Raw genomic sequence first — 18,458 nt, forward strand, 5'->3', positions numbered from 1 at the left:
TACTTACATAAATATAAAATATAAAATAATATTTATTTAAACGTCCATGTCTCAAAGACTTGTTCATTAAGATTAGATGAAAAAAAAAAGAACTCTTTATAAATTACTAGCGCGGATTCACCTGCTTCGAATTCCGATACTTGTAAAGATTGACATTTAATTTAATTGCATTGGTTTTATATGCCAAATACAAAACGTGTATGGATGTTTCTTTTATATACATATATCTATAAACATTTTGTTACTACTGAGCTCAGTCAAACAAAGAAACAAATTCTTTCGAGTTAAATGTTTCTGTATCCAACATCGTAGTAATGGCGGTGTTTCTTTCCGACTCTTAGCTGATTTCACGTTAAATATAATTAATTTATTGAAAAATGATATAATTTCAATTTGTATAATGATGATTGTAAAAAGTGCTTTCGAAGCCTACTAGAATAAAGACGTTTTAGATTTTGATTTCATTTTTAATCATCGCTTCAGCCTGTAATATCCCACTACTGGCCTTTTTCCCCATGTAGGAGAAGGATCAGAGCTTAATCCACCATGCTGCTCCAATGCGAGTTGGCGGATAGGTATATTTCCTACTATGAGTAACGATCGCCATCGGGTGTACATGATAACAACCGGGACCGACGGCTTAACGTGCTCTCCGAGGCACAGTGGGGAGACCCACTAGGACTGCACAAATACCCAGACCACGGCAAACACCTGTATGGCCAATACAAATGTTTGTCATGTGCGGGGATCGAACCCGCAACCGCCAGCGCAACAGGTACAATCCATGGCTGTGACCTCTTCGCCAACGCGGCGTCATTTTTAATTATGATAGCTGTAATGATGACGGTATAAGGAAATTCAACTCTTATTGTATTATCTTTAGCTGTGCAAGGTTAGTTATATCATTTTGCTAATATCACGTTGAATGAAGAAGACAAAGTTCGGCAGAAGATATATCTAATTAATATGTTTTCTTGAAATTATTTAGGTAATATCCCGCAGTAATGTTGACGTAAAATATGGACTTTTGATATTGAGAACATTTTATAGTTTTACTTTCTATTTTTTTTTCGCGAGTGAATAGGTTACTTCTAGGTAAGCGTGCTCCATCTTAGACCGCATTTTCACTTATCATTAGGTGAAATAGTGGTCAAACGCAAGCCTATCATTGTATATATAAAAAAAAAAAAAACTTTCTACAACTGTATAAATCAACTTGATAGTTACCAGTAAATTATTAAATTTGATATAAACTATAACTTTAATTATTATTTCATCCTACTTACGAACTACTTGTATAAATTAGCTAAACAGCCTTTAGGCCTAGGGTTTGATTCTCTATCCACTTTATTAAGAGTAGAAACAAATGATAGACAAAGTAGAGTTCGATGGTGAAAAATAAGAAGACCTTAATAGTTTTATACTGTTACATGTCAAATCTATCTGAAACTTTATCAGGAACCCATGTAATCGGTTTTTAGGAGACATTATAATAAATATAATTTATATCGCTATTAGGTCCTTAGACAAGTTCGATTTGTTTTCATTGAGTGGCTTAAATAGGTATCGTTCAGTTCTATAAGAAAAGTTAAATCCGTACTTAGTTCGAAGAATACTGAAAAAGCACTTAAAATCTTAAGACGTAAAATGATCGGTCTGATGATGGAATAGAGTTTTTATTGCTGCCGTTTTATATTTAACTATTGTAAACAATGATGTTTACTTTTTATCATGAACTTACTTAGAACATTTTTGTCCTTGATTAAAACATGTAATATAATGATAGAGTTCTTATATATAAGCTGTTCTACTTGAAAAATACGGCATCTTTGAGAGGATGTCCACAGAATTTTCTTTTCATTCGTTACTCCCTCAAGCTATGCATTATTGGCATTTACATAATCTGAAATTTAAAAAAAAATATTACCATTCTGCACTCATTCTCTGTATAAACTATAAGTGTGCAAAATTTCATACTCCTCCATCCGCGCAATTTTTGCTTCACGTATAATTAATATATAGATTAAGTACATCGCAACAAGTTGTACAGCTTTACGTCGCGATATAATTAACATAGGAAAGAATTGTTTACGAGAGGCAGCTTTAGATTTAGAACGATCAAAAACTGATATTACAGTATGATTCGTCGTTTTATCAGACTGTACCGTACCCGATTCGCAGGATTCGTGATCGTACATTGTTATGGCCAATACTTTAATTCCGCTACAATACAGTTACAAAAAACTTCGTTAATGTAGGGTAGCCTTCGTGTATCGGAGTCAAATATCCCAGAGTGTTGGGACTCAACCAGACCGTACCGTATCCGGACCGTGAACGAACCGTGACTAGCGTTTAATTAATAAAACCTACATTTGAATGATATAGGTTGTATTAGTTGCGTAGTTATAGTTTACATTACGTGTGTGGAAATCCATAACTATACGCAAATGTTTAACATCGTCATTGGACACATTTGAAAAAAAAAATACTGCCAACGATGTCTTCGTAAACAAATCTATATGTGATCTTCAATGTCACGAAAATCATTCACAAATTTTTATTTCACCTAACTATTTTATTATTCATTGTTTAGTTAGTAAGACATATGACTCTTTTGAATGTATGACGATGGAGTTGTGTAAACAATTGTAAAAAAATGTGTCATTGATTTCTTCGAATCCTTGCACTTGAATTATATTTATAACGCTAGTCTTCAAACATCGGATTCGACCACACATGTGATTTTTACGAACGTGTGAAATACTCGTAGTTACAATCACTTATTTTGTGTAATATTTTTTATTATTATATTGTATTTATTAAAGATATATTAATTATTTTTTAATGAATTTGGTATGGTAATAATGGTATTGGATGGAGGATTATGTAAATTTATTCAACCCTTTTAAACTTTACTTTAAAGAAGTAATATTTGCCCAATAGTGGGACGTTTACATGCCAGTAAAGTATAATGCACTTATTGCAAATTACTAATACAGTGTGTATTAAACTACTAAATAATAAAGTTATTTTTTTTCAAAAAATAATTCAGTAAAAATAACAATTATTGATTCTATTTTAATTTTATTCAAATTATGTAAACTTTGTTATTTCACAGTTCGCCAACGAGGTAAAACGTATTAAATATTAATTCTTACGAGTCCAATGGATTTTGAACCTTGAATTTGTGTCTTTAGAGCACTTAGAGACCGTCGAATAAAAGAACCAATCCGAGAATTTAAATTATTTTCGTGAGTAAACCCAATTTATTACGAAATAGCGACGGAAACACCGTATTGTTTTTCAGTCAGCATGTTGGTCAATGTCAGTGGCTTTCGATTTCAAACCCAACAGACGAAAAAAAAAGCGTTAGATGCAATAATCACGGCCAACTCTTTATACGTCAATATCATGGATAAAAAAGGATAATGCATTGAAAAACTCATTGCGAATTCACATCGGAGACGGATCGAATGCGCGAATCGTTTGATCAAACGTTTGCTAGACGTTTGACGAGAAGATTCCTTGGCGTATCACATCAAATTGTGATACACCTGAATTTCGCTAATGGCATATTAACGTGGCATCGACGATAAATTACTGAGAGCATTGATGTCGCGTACTGTCGCATAGTAATAGAGCCAACACGAAGTTGCATTGTTTGTTTATATATTAGCACTTTTATATGCGATAGTACCGTGGATAAAGCATTCTTTAGCTCGTCGTACGGAACACGGCAGAATGATAAGGCGAACACTAATCGTGACATTAACGTTAAGTATTCGGTGCGTCCGTGTGTGTAAACTCACGTTCGTAGAGGTTATCAACAGCTAATATAGCATGTATGAAATCAGGAACGACTTTTCGAAGACTGATAATGGAATAAGGTGGTATTGTATTCGTGTCTATAGAGTATTGATCGTATTTGGCAAACATTTGTATCGGATGTTCGAACCTGGCACATGGTAGGGGGTAGGGTTCGATGGGGGCAGCCAGTAGGCGGCGCTGATGGGCGGATAGTTGGAGCTGGACCTTCCCGCGGTCTTGCCGCGAGTGGCGCCCGCCTCGCCGCGCATCCTTCACACTGTACACACACACTGTCACAACATCGCGCGTCTGCATTCAACCGCGGCCGCGACAAAACTAAACACGTAATAGCTATAACGATAGGTGTGCACTGCGCGAGCGCTGACGAACGATCAGTCATTCTTCTCGGGTCTGTGTCACCTCGCTGTCCCCCCTCCGCACGTTAATGAGCTCGCTCCGTGTCACCTCTTCGTTTTTCACTTACTGACACAGAAGTCACTGTGTCCGAGCGTTCAGGCATCGTTCGAAGGCCTCGACCGTTTGGGAAGACTTAATGCCGTATTGTTTCAATGTAACTGTGTCGTAGCTCGTATTTCACGCGATAAGCTAATTTTATCGAGCGTAAAGCACTATCGGCGAATTTACTTTTTAATATTGTCGCAAAACAATACGTATGATATTTCATTGCAGGAACCGTCAAATAAATTTTGAACTAGATAGAGTTAGAAGGTAACACTAGAAATTAAAACTCTTAATGACCGTTTTACATCCACTAACCGTTGCTACACGATGCTTAAGATATTTGCTTAACCTAATTAAACTTACCGTACCCGTTTTACAAACTGAACAAATACAAAAAACGTGAATTTCCTATGAAATCTATTACTAACTGAGTAGTACTTCAACACATGTCGAAGGCAGCCGTTCCAAGAATTTGAAATTTGGCGCATCAGAATTCAGTAACAAGGGTTTATAACAGTAGATGCTCACTTACATTCCATAATGCAATCAGAGGATTGAGTTTTAATTAAGTAGTAATAATTCTCGGTAACAGTAGACGCTTCGTGCGTTATTATTGAGCGTACCTAAACGTGGATTGTGTCATTAATGCTTTCCATTTACAAGCACGGTGTCCTACTCTAGCTGTTTAGTATTCGAATCTTGTAAGCGAGCATTGAAACCCACTAACAATAAGTTTGGTCGCATCGAATGTGTTCTTGTTATGAATTATAGTATAATTATAAATACAAGCAAATAATTGAGATACAGAAAAATACTTTTATTTTTTTAATCTCAATTATTATCTTATCTTTATCTTAAAGTCTCTAAAAATCAACACTAATTACTAATTTAATTTAAAAGTTTTATTAATTCATTTATATTAAAGGCTTCCTATTGCTTCAACATAGCACGGACGATTTTCGCACACACATATACGCACACACATACACGCACATAGTCGCATGAATATATGCAACTACTTATCGGTAAACGTGCGTTCACCTTAAGCCTTAAGACATCACAACCCGATGCACACGTGACGCATCAGATAGAAGGTCTGAAACTTAGTTGAAACTTAGTAGCTAAGATATTGTCTCGCTTTGTCCAAGTTCGTATCGTACCTCGGCTTAATAGTTGTGAAGCTTTACACGTTAAGCACTTTTGTGGAACGTTCACCTAACTGAGACTTCGGAGCGAGTTTAGTGCAGTTCCGACTGCGATTACAGTTGGCTGTTTATGGAATTGGAATAGTTTTACGCAGATATGGGGTTGACAGAGTTTTGACAATTGATATACAAACAGTGAAGAGGACATCTTGTCTAAACTGCTGCTTCTACTTGGCGGTTTTTTTTGAAATAGTATATAGCCATGATACAGCGTGTCATAACGCATGGGGTTTATCTTTTTTAATAGTAAGAAAATCCTGGGATATCCATCTCTAAATTCAATTGTTTTATTAGTTATGTAAGTGTGAAGTAAATTAGTTTTTCAAATTAAGATTTTTAGACAGAGTAACATTCTCAGTGCTTTTATCTTTTCTCCTGAATCCACCTGAATATTGTAAGTTAGTTTTATTTAATATGTTCGTACAAATATTAAAATTCTTTAATGTATTGGTGTTTTTGGTGACGATGCGTTGGCGCAATGGTCAGACCACTGGTTTTTAGCTGTTGCGTTGGCGGTTGCTGTTCGATCCCCGCACATGACTAACATTTGTATTGGCCATACAGATATTGGCCATACAGATGTTTGCCGTGGTCTGGGTGTTTGTGCAGTCTTCGTGGGTCCACCGTGTCTCGGAGAGCAAGTTAAGCCGTTGGTCCCGGTTGTTGTCATGTACACCTGATAGCGATCGTTACTCATAGTAGGGAATATATCTGCCAACCCGCATTAGAGCAGCGTGGTGGATTAAGCTCTGATCCTTCTCCTACACGGGGAAAGAGACCTATGCCCAGCAGTGCAATGGTACAGGCTGGAGTGTTTTTGGTGTGACAAACGTTTTTATAAGATATACAGATGTTAGTCACAATCGGGCGTTTGTATTTTGATTCTGTAATATAGAATTTTTATCCTACTGGACACAGTTGACTATTGTGAGGTGTTTTATGTATTTGTGTAAATTACAAAGCAATATGTTTTGTTTGATGGATTTTATAAATAATAAAAGAAATGGAATGATTGTTACAATTATTTAGTCATTAGTTTTTCACTGTTGCTTGCGTGCGGCCAATGACTGGTAATGTTTCGGTTGCGATTATGTGTATTATTATTATTATTGACGCGACGCAAATTATACTATTTCGAGTTTAAAGGTTAAACGTTTCCAATTACAAACTCGAATCTTGATACAATTGTAACGATTTAAATATGATGGTAGTTAAAGCACCGAATACGATATTAAAAAACAAATAGTTACAGTTTTAGAACTAGGTATTATAAGCTAGTATTATACAGGTATGGATATATATGTATATAGATTTGACTAGCCCGTTGGCGCAGTTTGTCGATTCGCGCTTAGATTTTCCTGTGATATATGTATTTAAATTTTTGAGTACTAGCAATACCCGTGCGAATAATTCCCACTAAATAAGTAAGAAATTACTTATTTATTTATTACTAGGTTTATCCGCGGCTTCGCTCGCATTGAATTTTTTTTAATAAAAAGTATCCTATGTTATTTCTAATACCTCCAAAAATATGTGTACAAAGTTTCATGATGATCGGTTGAGTAGTTTTCGCGTGAAAGCGTAACAAAACAAACATTACATTCACATTTATAATATTAGTAAGTATAACTTTTATTTATTTATCGAAAAAATAAAATAAAAAAATAGGTAGCTATATCAGCCGTCAGCATTAAGTTGCTTAACCTTAATGACAGACGACCATGTGTGTGTGCTTTAGATATTTATTTATATGAACTGGAATTGTTTATTTATTGATTGTATCGGAATATTTTTTTTTCGAGGTAATAATATTCTTCAATATTATTCGTCAAACGATGCACAAAAAAAGAAAGAAGTATAACAAAACTCTACTAAAAAAACACTAATGTCACGGACTGATATCAAAAGTAATTAAAGTATAATTAACCCAGCTATTTATGATAGAGTCAACTACAAATAGTAATTGGAGTATTTTTCAATACTTAAATTCTTAAAACAAAAAATATATACCTATGTTTTTATTATGATTACATTTTCACTAAAATGAATAAATAAAATCTGCCAACTCGCATTGTAGCAGCGTGGTGGATTAAGCTTTGATCCTTTTCCTACATAGGAAAAGAGGCCTATGCCCATCAGTGGGATATTAAAGGCTAGAGCGTAGCGTAGCGAATAGAGAGGAAACTTACCATTTCTGTTTTCGCTATCTGCTGGTTTCATCTGGATCGGATGGTGCATCTGGAACAATGAGAATTACAAATAAATTAAACGTATTCTTGTACACGTCACACATATTGTATATAAATGGCAATTTAATGTATTTTTACATTCTAGAAGTTTATGAAGAATTTTTTTTTTAATATTTGTACATAGTACAAAGTACTGCTATCATTTTCTGATATTCGATTTGTTTAATCGAGTATCCACGAAAAACTAGTTAATTAATATAAGCACTCGAAAAATGTGTCGTTAAGTAATTTTTAATCTTTATCTAACGACCATCAGTTCTGCGACACAAGTGACCAGCCCACTACCACTTCAACTTGCTAATTCTGTAGGCTATGTCGGTTACTTTTGTTTTTTCACAGATAGTCTCATTTTTAATATTATATTTAAGAGAGACCCAACAACAAGCCTAGCCTGTTTCATTGCACATTTTGTGACTTTAAGCTTGTAGGCCAGTCCCTTCGTCAGTGTCAGTGTCAGCCAGTCCACGTCTCGGCACCGTATGTTAACACAGGCAGGACTTATTGCTCGAACCACAGACCCCTGCAGGGATAAAATAGTGCACCACTAAAAGAAACGGAAACTGCGACAAAAGAATGCATAAACTATATAAAAATTTGTATTGCGCGGGAATCGAACCTGATACCGCTATCCTATCAAATAGCTGCCACGAACACTACGCCAATTCGTCGTCATAGGCATAACAAATATTATGTATATATTTCATTGAACCACTTCAACAATTGTTTGCTCGTCGATCGCTCGAACAATCGTAACAATTTCAATTATTTGTAAACAAATTTCAACGAATCGCGTGATCCGTAAACAATTACAAATGAAACTTCGCTCACACTCGGTGAGGAGATGGTTACGATTTTATTACGTAACAAAACATTTAACGATGCCAACGAAATTCTTTAGAGATTGATTAGGTAGTTAATTTTTATGTATATCGGATCTTGGAAACGATGAAAAATGCCACGAAGACCTGAATATCTCACAGCTGGTCTTTGGTTTTTTATTCGGGAGCAATGAAATCACGGCACGTTACGGACACGAATATGGGATAGGTCATTAAGGTAGTCTAACTTTTTCTCTTTACTCATCTACATTTGTATGGTGGTGATTACTATAAAAATGTTAACTGACAATCCTCAAGAAGACTAGAAAGATACAATTATAACGAGACACTTAAAAAAAAACTTAAATAACAAAAAATTGCTAGGCAATTTTCAAACCAATAATATCTATTTCATTGCTACAAATTTGTACAGTATAAAATTATACTAAGCTTTAACTTGTCAAGTACCTTGTTATACTAATTTATTATTAAGTCCCAAAACATTTATAAAAAAAAAACATGTGTCTATTAACACGCGAAAAATTGTAAGACAAAACCGCATGATCAAAGTTAAAACGCACACTCACACATCAAAGTGAAAGAAACAAACACTTGCCAATAAGTCTTGCCGTCAGTCGCCTGTAAAAATAGCCCGAGCGTTGATTGACACGTGCTCTCGAGAAAGCACACAGCATACTCTCAACAACTAGTCATGTTAAAAGAAGAAAACGCACACAATGTTACGTAATTTACGTACGGTGTTACGAATGTAATTTACGTGATATATTCTTTTCTTTTTATGTATGCTGCATGTGTTGGTTAAATACTTATAATTAATATTAATTTTATTTACGTTCATATTAATGTTGTCAAAAAAGTTTTTTGACGTCTTTACATCATAATTGTACATTCCACACACGCAAAGTATTAAAAATAAAAACAAATCTGCTAATGATCAAGCCGCGCAGTTTATATAAGCTATGCGACGCAGCGTCTATTTGTGACTTATTAAGAGACGAGGCATTTAAAAATTATATTGTATTCGAATAAATCAAGTGCGTTCCATACATACATACGTGTCTGTCGGTACACGTGTTTTATGTCCGTGTGCTATGTAGGATTAGCTTGCGTCAGTGTGTCTGTGTGTGTGTGTTGTCCGATAGAACATTTGACGACAGAGAACAGATTGGCGCCGATGTAAATGGAACTAGTTAACGTATGCACAAATAAATATAAACAGGATATTTAGTTTTTTTTTCTGCACCAAACATAGATATAGTAAAAAAAAGTAGATAATGCGCGGCCATTGTTGTTAGTGAAGCCACAAAACTCGGCTCCTTCAAGTAAATACACGCGCTCACGCACACATATGCATCAAACTACGCTCATTTTCGTTAGTATGTCACGAGGCTTCATACAGTAACTTTGCTTATAAAATGCCGTCTTGTGTGATTAAATGGTGCAAAAACAATTCCAAAGTAAACAAAAAATCTGAAGGAATATCGTTTCACACGTAAGTACATATAAAACTTTAAATTTATTGTTATTCCAAAATAATATTGAGGTTATTCGGAACTTATAATTTCAATGTCACGAAATGACGTACCACGGGAGTGTTGCCAGTAGTTCTTTTTTTCAATACCCCAAAATGTGGGTAAGTAAATTGTACGCAATCAGAAAAATAATTAAGTAAAAAGTAGACATAGTTATTGTTTTTTTTTTTCTCGTGTTATTTTATGTTACATAAATTGAAAACAAAAAAATCAAAATATATTTATGAATTATTAACTCGTTTTTTTTTATGTTTTAACTTTTTACAATTTTTGAGTAAACTAGGTACCCATATTTTACTATCAAATTTCATGGTTTTAGGTTTCCAACGAATATTTTAATAAGAGGTGAATGGGTAGCGGCTGTAAGACTGAGAAAATGACCACGATTATGCTGGCCATGCGCATAAAGTGAATTTAATACGATTAGTGATTGAAAAATATTTGAACATAAAACTACATCATATTAGTAAAATGCAAACAATGACGATGACTCTGAGTTCTAAGCGACAAAAATTTAAAAAACTTATACAACATAAAGGATTCTAGGTTTAAGAAAAATAGTTAAAAAAAAAACCGACTGCAAACTGAAAAGAGATAAACAGAGTAGGAGTGGATAGGAAGTGTCTATTCATACGATTATCTTACGAATATTTTTTTTATTATTCTACCGATTTTTTGTTTTATTTTTAGTAAATTTATTTAAAACTATAAACAGGTTTTTATTTTCACATACCCATTTTACCTATATTAAATTAATTGTTTAATAAAAATTTTAGGGACTTTTTTTAAAAGGTGTCAACACTTCACTCACTCACACATCTTTAAAAAAGTGGCTTCAGTTTTCTGTTCTAGGTGCGTTATCTACCTTTTTTTACTTGATCTATGGCACCAAATAAAAGTTTGCAATTTCAGCGGTTTTATATACAAAACTGCACAGTAACGTGCGATTTCCTTTAAAGTTTCTATCTGACAAAGATAAAAGAGGTCTTCATGTCTCCAAAGGTAACGGATTGGTTGGTGGGCGAATTATTTTTTCTCTACAGAGAACAAATATCGTATTCAGACGCATATGATATCAACTGTATATATGGGACCAATGGTGATTGATAGTTGATCTTCTAGGCATATTAGCGAGTGTAAAAACTCTTAGTGGACGTAAAACCAACAATCATCCACATTAACTGAGCTTTTCCTACATCTAGACAAGAGCAGTTATTTATCTATGACACAATCATTTGATTAATTGAAATCATTTACTATAATGAAACAATTTTTTTCGGTTTTTATTGCGGTTTATTAAGTTTTGCCAGACGTTTCGGATACTTTACAGTTCATGGGACAAAACTTCGGGCATTTGAAAAACATAATAAACCGCGATAAAATCCGAAAAGTTGTAAGCTTTGGAAAATAATATAAGATAATTTAGTTAAATTAATTAGAAGATAAATTCTTTGTTACATTCAGTAACTCTATACTTCGAAACTATTTTTATATCGTATGTATGGAATCGTCGTCGATTTTTAAAATCACGATGTCTTCCGTCAGAACTTGACGTGGCGACCATTAGCAGATCTACGATTCTTAGTTGTTTTAATTTAAAATGAGAATTTATTAATAACATTAGGTTATAGGTACTAGGGTTGGCGCAATAATCGTGACCACTGGCTGTTGATCTAGCGCTCTTAGATTTGATTTCATCCATGATAAAATCTTTTTGTAGCTCATACTGATGTTTGCCGTGGTCTGGGCGATTTTCTTTATGATGTGTTTTTCGGGACAGAGTTTTCATACTACTGAAATGGAGTGAGTTAAATGTGAGTGATTTATAAAATACTGTAATATAATTCATAATCATGTAGCGTATGCTTTAAGTATAGATACTTTAATAAGACGAGAAAAATATATTTGCTTATATTTGAACTGGCACTAAGTCTCAATCAGCACCTGTTGCTATTAGTACTCAATCTAAAATCCATTACAAGAGTTATCTTAAGAGATTTCTTATTTCTCAGAATGATCACAAAATTCATTTTACATTAAAGCAACAGCAAAGAAGTCACACATACGCGGTCAACTAAAGAATAAAGTGATGGCATTTAATACGTAAATTTCAGTACGACTGTTATCTATAATGTATGTTATTTTATTTTTAACACTTCATTATACTTGAAAAGATTTTATTTTACTTAGAAGTGGGTTAAGAAAGATATTTTTAACCTATGTAAGTTTTAAAGAATCCGTATCGACAAAATGTAGAGCTGATATATATGTCAGTAAAAATAACTTGGCGTTGACTGATGCGCACTGACTGATGAGCACGGGTGACTGACACACTGTATCAACATTGTTATTTAAACGCTAGAACTACATATATATGGAGGTTTAACAGCCATTCTGGTAGCGGTGCGAAAACTTCCGTTACGTCTCTAGTTGCGATTTAAATCGCCTTTAGAAGTATTTATATTTACATATTGTATATTTATATAAATACATGTTCCTTTGTCGCGTCCATACAATAGAGAGTACATTATTTTGATCCACTTTAAAGAACCTCTTTGTGTAAGACATCCTATTTAAAATAAAATCTTAGAAAATGTTCTACTTTTAACAAATAATTCCATTTTATATTTTTAAGGCAACGCGCAACGATTAGGTAAATAGATACATACTCGGTTTACTGCAAAAGAAGCTTGTCAACATTTAATTAAAACCATGTAATACTCGGTAAAACCACAGCGAAAATCCGCGAACAGAAACATTTTAACGATAATTATTGTAACATTATCCATCACTTATTTTTACTGGAAAATATCAAAGAGCCATCCGTTCAATCATGACATAATTTTATTCTCATAAAATACACTGTTACTGCAACGACAGAATAAACAAATTTTAGTACCGCTCTGTACAAATAACTTTGTTTTGATAGTATAGTATTTCAAACCTTCTACAGATTTATTAGCCCGCAATGGAGGTGTCACGATATTTATTACGTTATTTACTATAAAATGTTGGGATTTCATAGAAGTATTGTAAGATTCTAGTCAGCTAATATCTATAAGAATAACCCAATGCGCATTAAAGTTTTATACGATGCGATTATATTTAACTACTTTTAAATGAAACAGGGACATCGAAAACAATGTTGTTCTATTTCTAGCAATGAAAACAATACCGAGCAACAGTGTCGCTAATATAATAAACTATACGGAAAATTATTATTCACAAAACGAGGACTATTAGCAGACGATTTTTGCCGCGATAGTGAGAAAACATAGTGTTACATGTACTGTTATTTGTTTGCTTGCCTATAAACCCTACGAGCTTTCAAAGCTTCAATCAAATTAATTCCATATTGTATTAATATTACTATAGTTATAATTTATTATAATATTATTAACACTAATTTATTTAAAACCAAAAAAATAAATAAAGCAATTATGAAACCCAATGGGAGAATAATAACAAAAATAGACTATATTTATTTATTATAACTTCGTCTCGTGGTAAAATTCATAGTTATTTATTGCTTACACATATTTCATAGTTTTACCCGCGAAAAGTTTTGACATTGAGTTAGATGGTTTGATTAATACGATGTCCGCTCACTAGACTAAAATCTAAATAATCCAACTACCTAATGCGATTAAACTTTCCAAATTAGATTTAAATCTCGAAGACAGCAAATTAGTTGTTAAAATTATGAATCATAATATAACAAGAAATACAATTACAACATAAATAAAATCGTGGTAAAATCAAACCGCGTCACACGAATCGTATCCACCTCACCACAGTGCGCGGCGAGGTGACGCGACCAGTGTGTGTGTAATTTAAACAGCCATGAATCACGCGCGAATTACTAAGATCTCGCAGAGCCCTTATCTAATTAGGCGCAGACAATCATCAATCACGCCACATGGACAAACAGTGTACAAACTGAACAATTTGTCACGTCTCGCTTCATCCTAATCAGAGTCGCCTTGAGCGTTCCATTATGGGACCTCCATGTAATCCAACTTTAATGAACACGAACTAAACAGTGTCTTCGTGTAATTAGAAGTTTGTGTATCAGTAAAATTGTCACGACATCGTCCGGTAGTAAACTCGTGACGGGGGTAGGTTTTCGTAACTGTCTAATATCGTACGTCAGGGTGAGTTTATTAAGAGATGTATCGTTTATTGGTTAAGTTGAAAATGTTTGTAATTTGTTAGAAGTTCGTGTGTACGTGAAGATATCGCTATGTCACTTGCGTTTACACTTATCGTTAGATTCAGCAGAAGTTTAATGTTTCATAGCCAACATTACTTCCGAATAACTTTTAGTGTCAGTAGAAGTGTTAACGATTCATTAGTATTTAACAATTAAAATAAATATCTTACGGTTAATTATACGAAAATTTTCTGTACTTTTAAACACACTGACAAACTAACATTTCATAGGAATGTTAAGCGATTTCTGAAAATAGTTTAGGATTACAAAGTAATTGTTGACTCAATACAAGTCAACTTTAGTACCTACCTACCTACCTACCTACCTATAAATATAATATATATATAGTCATATAGTTTTTAATAACTAGCGCCAATTGACATTTGTTGTCTATACTATTTTATTTGTAGCTCATTACAGAAACAAGCACTTCAAGCTGTTTTCATTTCACGATGTCAAAGAAAATTATTAAAATATAATAATATGTTAAATGTATTGTAAAAAAAATAGGCATTATATTTTTTTGGTAAAGTTATTCAGGATTTAATATTTAAAATAATCAAAATTCAGTGATTCGATTTTTATTAATGTCATATGACATTTTTCTTCTATATGTCTGATACCTCAGTTCATCACTTCAGTCTATTGCTGTCCACTGCTAGACATAAGCCTCCACAAGTTCGCGGCCGACATTATGGCGCAAAAACGTGTGTTTTGCCCATAGTCACCACGCTGGGCAGGCGGGTTGGTGACCGCAGGGCTGGCTTTGTCGCACCGAAGACGCTGCTGCCCATCTTCGGTCTGTGTATTTCAAAGCCAGCAGTTGGATGGATATCCCGCTATCGATCGGCTTTATAAGTTCCAAGGTGGTTGTGAAACTTTGTTATCCCCTATTTGCCTCATACGACACCCTAATACATAAAATAATATTAATCAAAAGTAGAGATGACTTAATTAGTTTTTAACCGACTTCCAAAAAAGGAGGAGGTTCTCAATTCGACTGTATTTTTTTTTTTTTTTTTTTTTTTTTTTTTTTTATGTATGTTACATCAGAACTTTTGACTGGGTAGACCGATTTCGACAAATTTTGTTTTAATCGAAAGGTGGTGTGTGCCAATTGGTCCCATTTAAATTTATTTGAGATCTAACAACTACTTTTCGAGTTATATCTAATAATGCGTTTTTACTTGACGCTTTTTTCGTCGACCTACGTTGTATTATACCGCATAACTTTCTACTGGATGTACCGATTTTGATAATTCTTTTTTTGTTGGAAAGGGGATATTTCTAGTTTGGTACCGTGATAAGGAAACCAGGATCTGATGATGGGATCCCAGAGGAATCGAGGGAAACTCTCGAAAATCCGTAATAACTTTTTACTGGGTGTACCGATTTTGATAATTTTGAATTTAATCGAAAGCTGATGTTTATCATGTGGTCACATATAAATTTTATCGAGATCTGATAACTACTTTTTGAGTAATCTTTGATAACGCGTAGTTGCCTGACTATTTTTTCGTCGATCTACGTTGTATTACTTGTCGATGTAATTGAAGTCGGTTTTTTTTTCGTTTGCGAGCAAACACAATTATACCTGTAAAACTAATAAGCCTGTTAATATTTTTACTTACTATCTTACTCCCGTAAGTTAACAAAGAACAAATAAACACTCCATTAAATAAATACCAGTCGATTAATAAGGTTAGTTACTGAAATAAATGTAGATATTCGATCGAACTTAAATAAACAAAAACGAAGTGCCGATAACTTCCGGACGAATGCAGCGAATTTGATATTACTGTCAAGACAAGGTTTGCTTGAAATAAAACTTTTAAAACATCGACATACTTTGATAAAAAAAAAAAATCGGTATCAATTTCGCCGCGTCAGTTTGATAATTATACAAGTTAATCAAGATCTGGCATTTGGGATATTAGAATAATATTGACAGACAATCGATGCGTGTATCTAATTACGTGTGTCGTGATTGTGTCGGTCCGTATGGACGGGTGTTTAAAAATAAATGATGTGCAGACCCGAGCCAAGACCGCGTCGGGCTCATTAGACTGATGGCAAATTAATTTATACGCTACGTACCCCGCGTGAGTATGGGTTATCATGCGGAAACTACTTTAAAATAATATCATTCGAACATTACTCGCGTCTTCATCGTAAATCTAATTTAATTGAAATATTAACTACTAAAAGAAAACTTTTTTCCATTTATTATTGCTATACAAACATATAACAACTATGCAAAGCTAACAAATTACTACAGTTAAGTAGTTTTGTATCGTAGAGCTTTTGCTTTAGATCAGTTGTAAATTGTTAAAAAATAATTGTGTTTGCTAGCAAACGAAAAAAACTGACTTAAAAATTACATCGACAAGTAATACAACGTAAGTAGATGAAAAAAATTAACAAACGCACTAGTCGTCACTGCGATTTTAGAGGGTTCCCCTCGATTTCTCTGAGATTCCATCATCAGATTCTGGTATTCTTATCATGGTACTACCATTGAGATATCTCTTTTCTAACAAAAAAAAATCAGCAAAATCGGTTTATAAACGACGGAGTTCTCCGCAAACACATATAAATAAAATATATAGGTCGAATTGACTGTCGGTTAAAAAGTACCATTGAAATTTTAATGACACTTAGCGCTATATAATCAATAAAAAACGCGTCAAGCACTAGTAATAATAAATTCTTCTGTAACAAGTTTAGAACAGTTTAATTCATCATAAAAAATACTCGTATATATGTATGTAGTGTGTGTATATTTACATATACACGTAACATCATTATAAGGAAAACCCAATACCATTACACTATAATCCAATACTATAAAATACTTCGAAATCGAATCCTCGAGTTGAAAAAAACCACCGTGAAAAAAATACTCAAGCATCCCATTACGGTAAGTCGAAAGGATACAAATCGTCAAAATAGAGAGATTTAGATTATCCCATTACGTTCGAGGCTTTACGTAAAAAGGTTCGGGGTGGACGATAAGTTAAAACATAAAAGGCATAATATGCGTATACGAACCGTTGTCCAATACCGCGACCCTAGTGATTATTGATTTGGCATTAAACGATTATGAACGCCATCGGGGGTGAATAAAATCCTTACATTCGAAGAATCAAAGCCCTCTTTGGCTTATTACAGGACCGAGGGGAAACTCAAAAAAAAAAAAATTGTTCCCTTCCTGTGACTAAGTAGATACAGCGGGTTACAATTGTAAGTGCTGCATTGTTTCTATTGAGGCTTCGTAATGGAATTATGAAATGTTCACGGCGAAGTTCGCTAGGGTCGCTTTTGTCCTTACAATTCTTTTGATGAATTCGTAATCGTTATTTCATTTCGGTGGAAGTTATTATGATTATTTACGCGTCTCTCATGGTTATTTGATGTCTATTTTATTTTATTGTAGATTGTTACATTGTTTCACAATCAGTAACCCACGTTAAATTGTATATTTAAAATCTCTACATCTAAGCCTTTTATATGAATATGCGTACATTTTAATTTTGGCCAGACAGTTAAATGGGGTATTTTTAGTTAAAATCTATGGAATATTAGTTTCCAACATTCTATATAATAGGAATTCAGTTGATAAGAAATTTGCTTTACTCTGTACGATTTTTATTTTTGTGTTACCCACACATTAGGAATTCTAAACATTTATGAATATCATATCAAAAATTGACCGCTCCAGCGGGGATCGAACCCGCGTCTCCAACTGACCGTGTCGGCGCTCTAGCCAATAAAGTTAATGGAACGATGTACGATGATCGAAATTTTTGATATGATTTGCATTATTCTTCTGTAATCGTCGAATCACACAATAAAATCAGAATAATTTCAATCCACAAACATTTTATAACCACCTCGTTAAGCCCAACTTATTAAATTGGAAAACTATACATTTATTATTTAATATTTAAATTTATATTTATTTAATTACATAAAAAAGGCAAAGATTTTTTTTATTACTATTTTTGATTTCCTACAAACATTGCGTGCAAATCTACGGTTTCACGATCCAGTAACTTTATATTTGAATCGTTAGTTTGTTTTATAACTTTTAGTTATTTTTCATCCGAAGCTGCGTTATTTATTTTAATTTCATATTTGTTTTTGATGTT

At 33.6% G+C, this 18,458-nt stretch overlaps 1 protein-coding gene and 1 long non-coding RNA gene across 2 annotated transcripts in view; both read right to left on the reverse strand.

Moving 5' to 3' along the window:
• LOC123655730 (CUGBP Elav-like family member 1) overlaps positions 1-4,221 on the reverse strand; it is a 100,412-nt gene extending 96,191 nt beyond the window's left edge. The window contains exon 1 of the mRNA XM_045591486.1: positions 3,956-4,221. Coding sequence (XP_045447442.1) covers positions 3,956-4,076 — 121 coding nt within the window. The 5' untranslated portion in view covers positions 4,077-4,221. The remainder of the gene's footprint in view (positions 1-3,955) is intronic.
• Positions 4,222-7,659: 3,438 nt separating this feature from the next.
• Positions 7,660-18,458, reverse strand: part of LOC123655731 — a 40,307-nt gene continuing 29,508 nt past the window's right edge. Inside the window, exon 3 of the long non-coding RNA XR_006743452.1 lies at positions 7,660-7,712. This is a non-coding gene — a long non-coding RNA (uncharacterized LOC123655731). The remainder of the gene's footprint in view (positions 7,713-18,458) is intronic.

This window comes from Melitaea cinxia, chromosome 8, assembly GCF_905220565.1.
Source record: "Melitaea cinxia chromosome 8, ilMelCinx1.1, whole genome shotgun sequence".
Classification (NCBI taxonomy): domain Eukaryota; kingdom Metazoa; phylum Arthropoda; class Insecta; order Lepidoptera; family Nymphalidae; genus Melitaea; species Melitaea cinxia.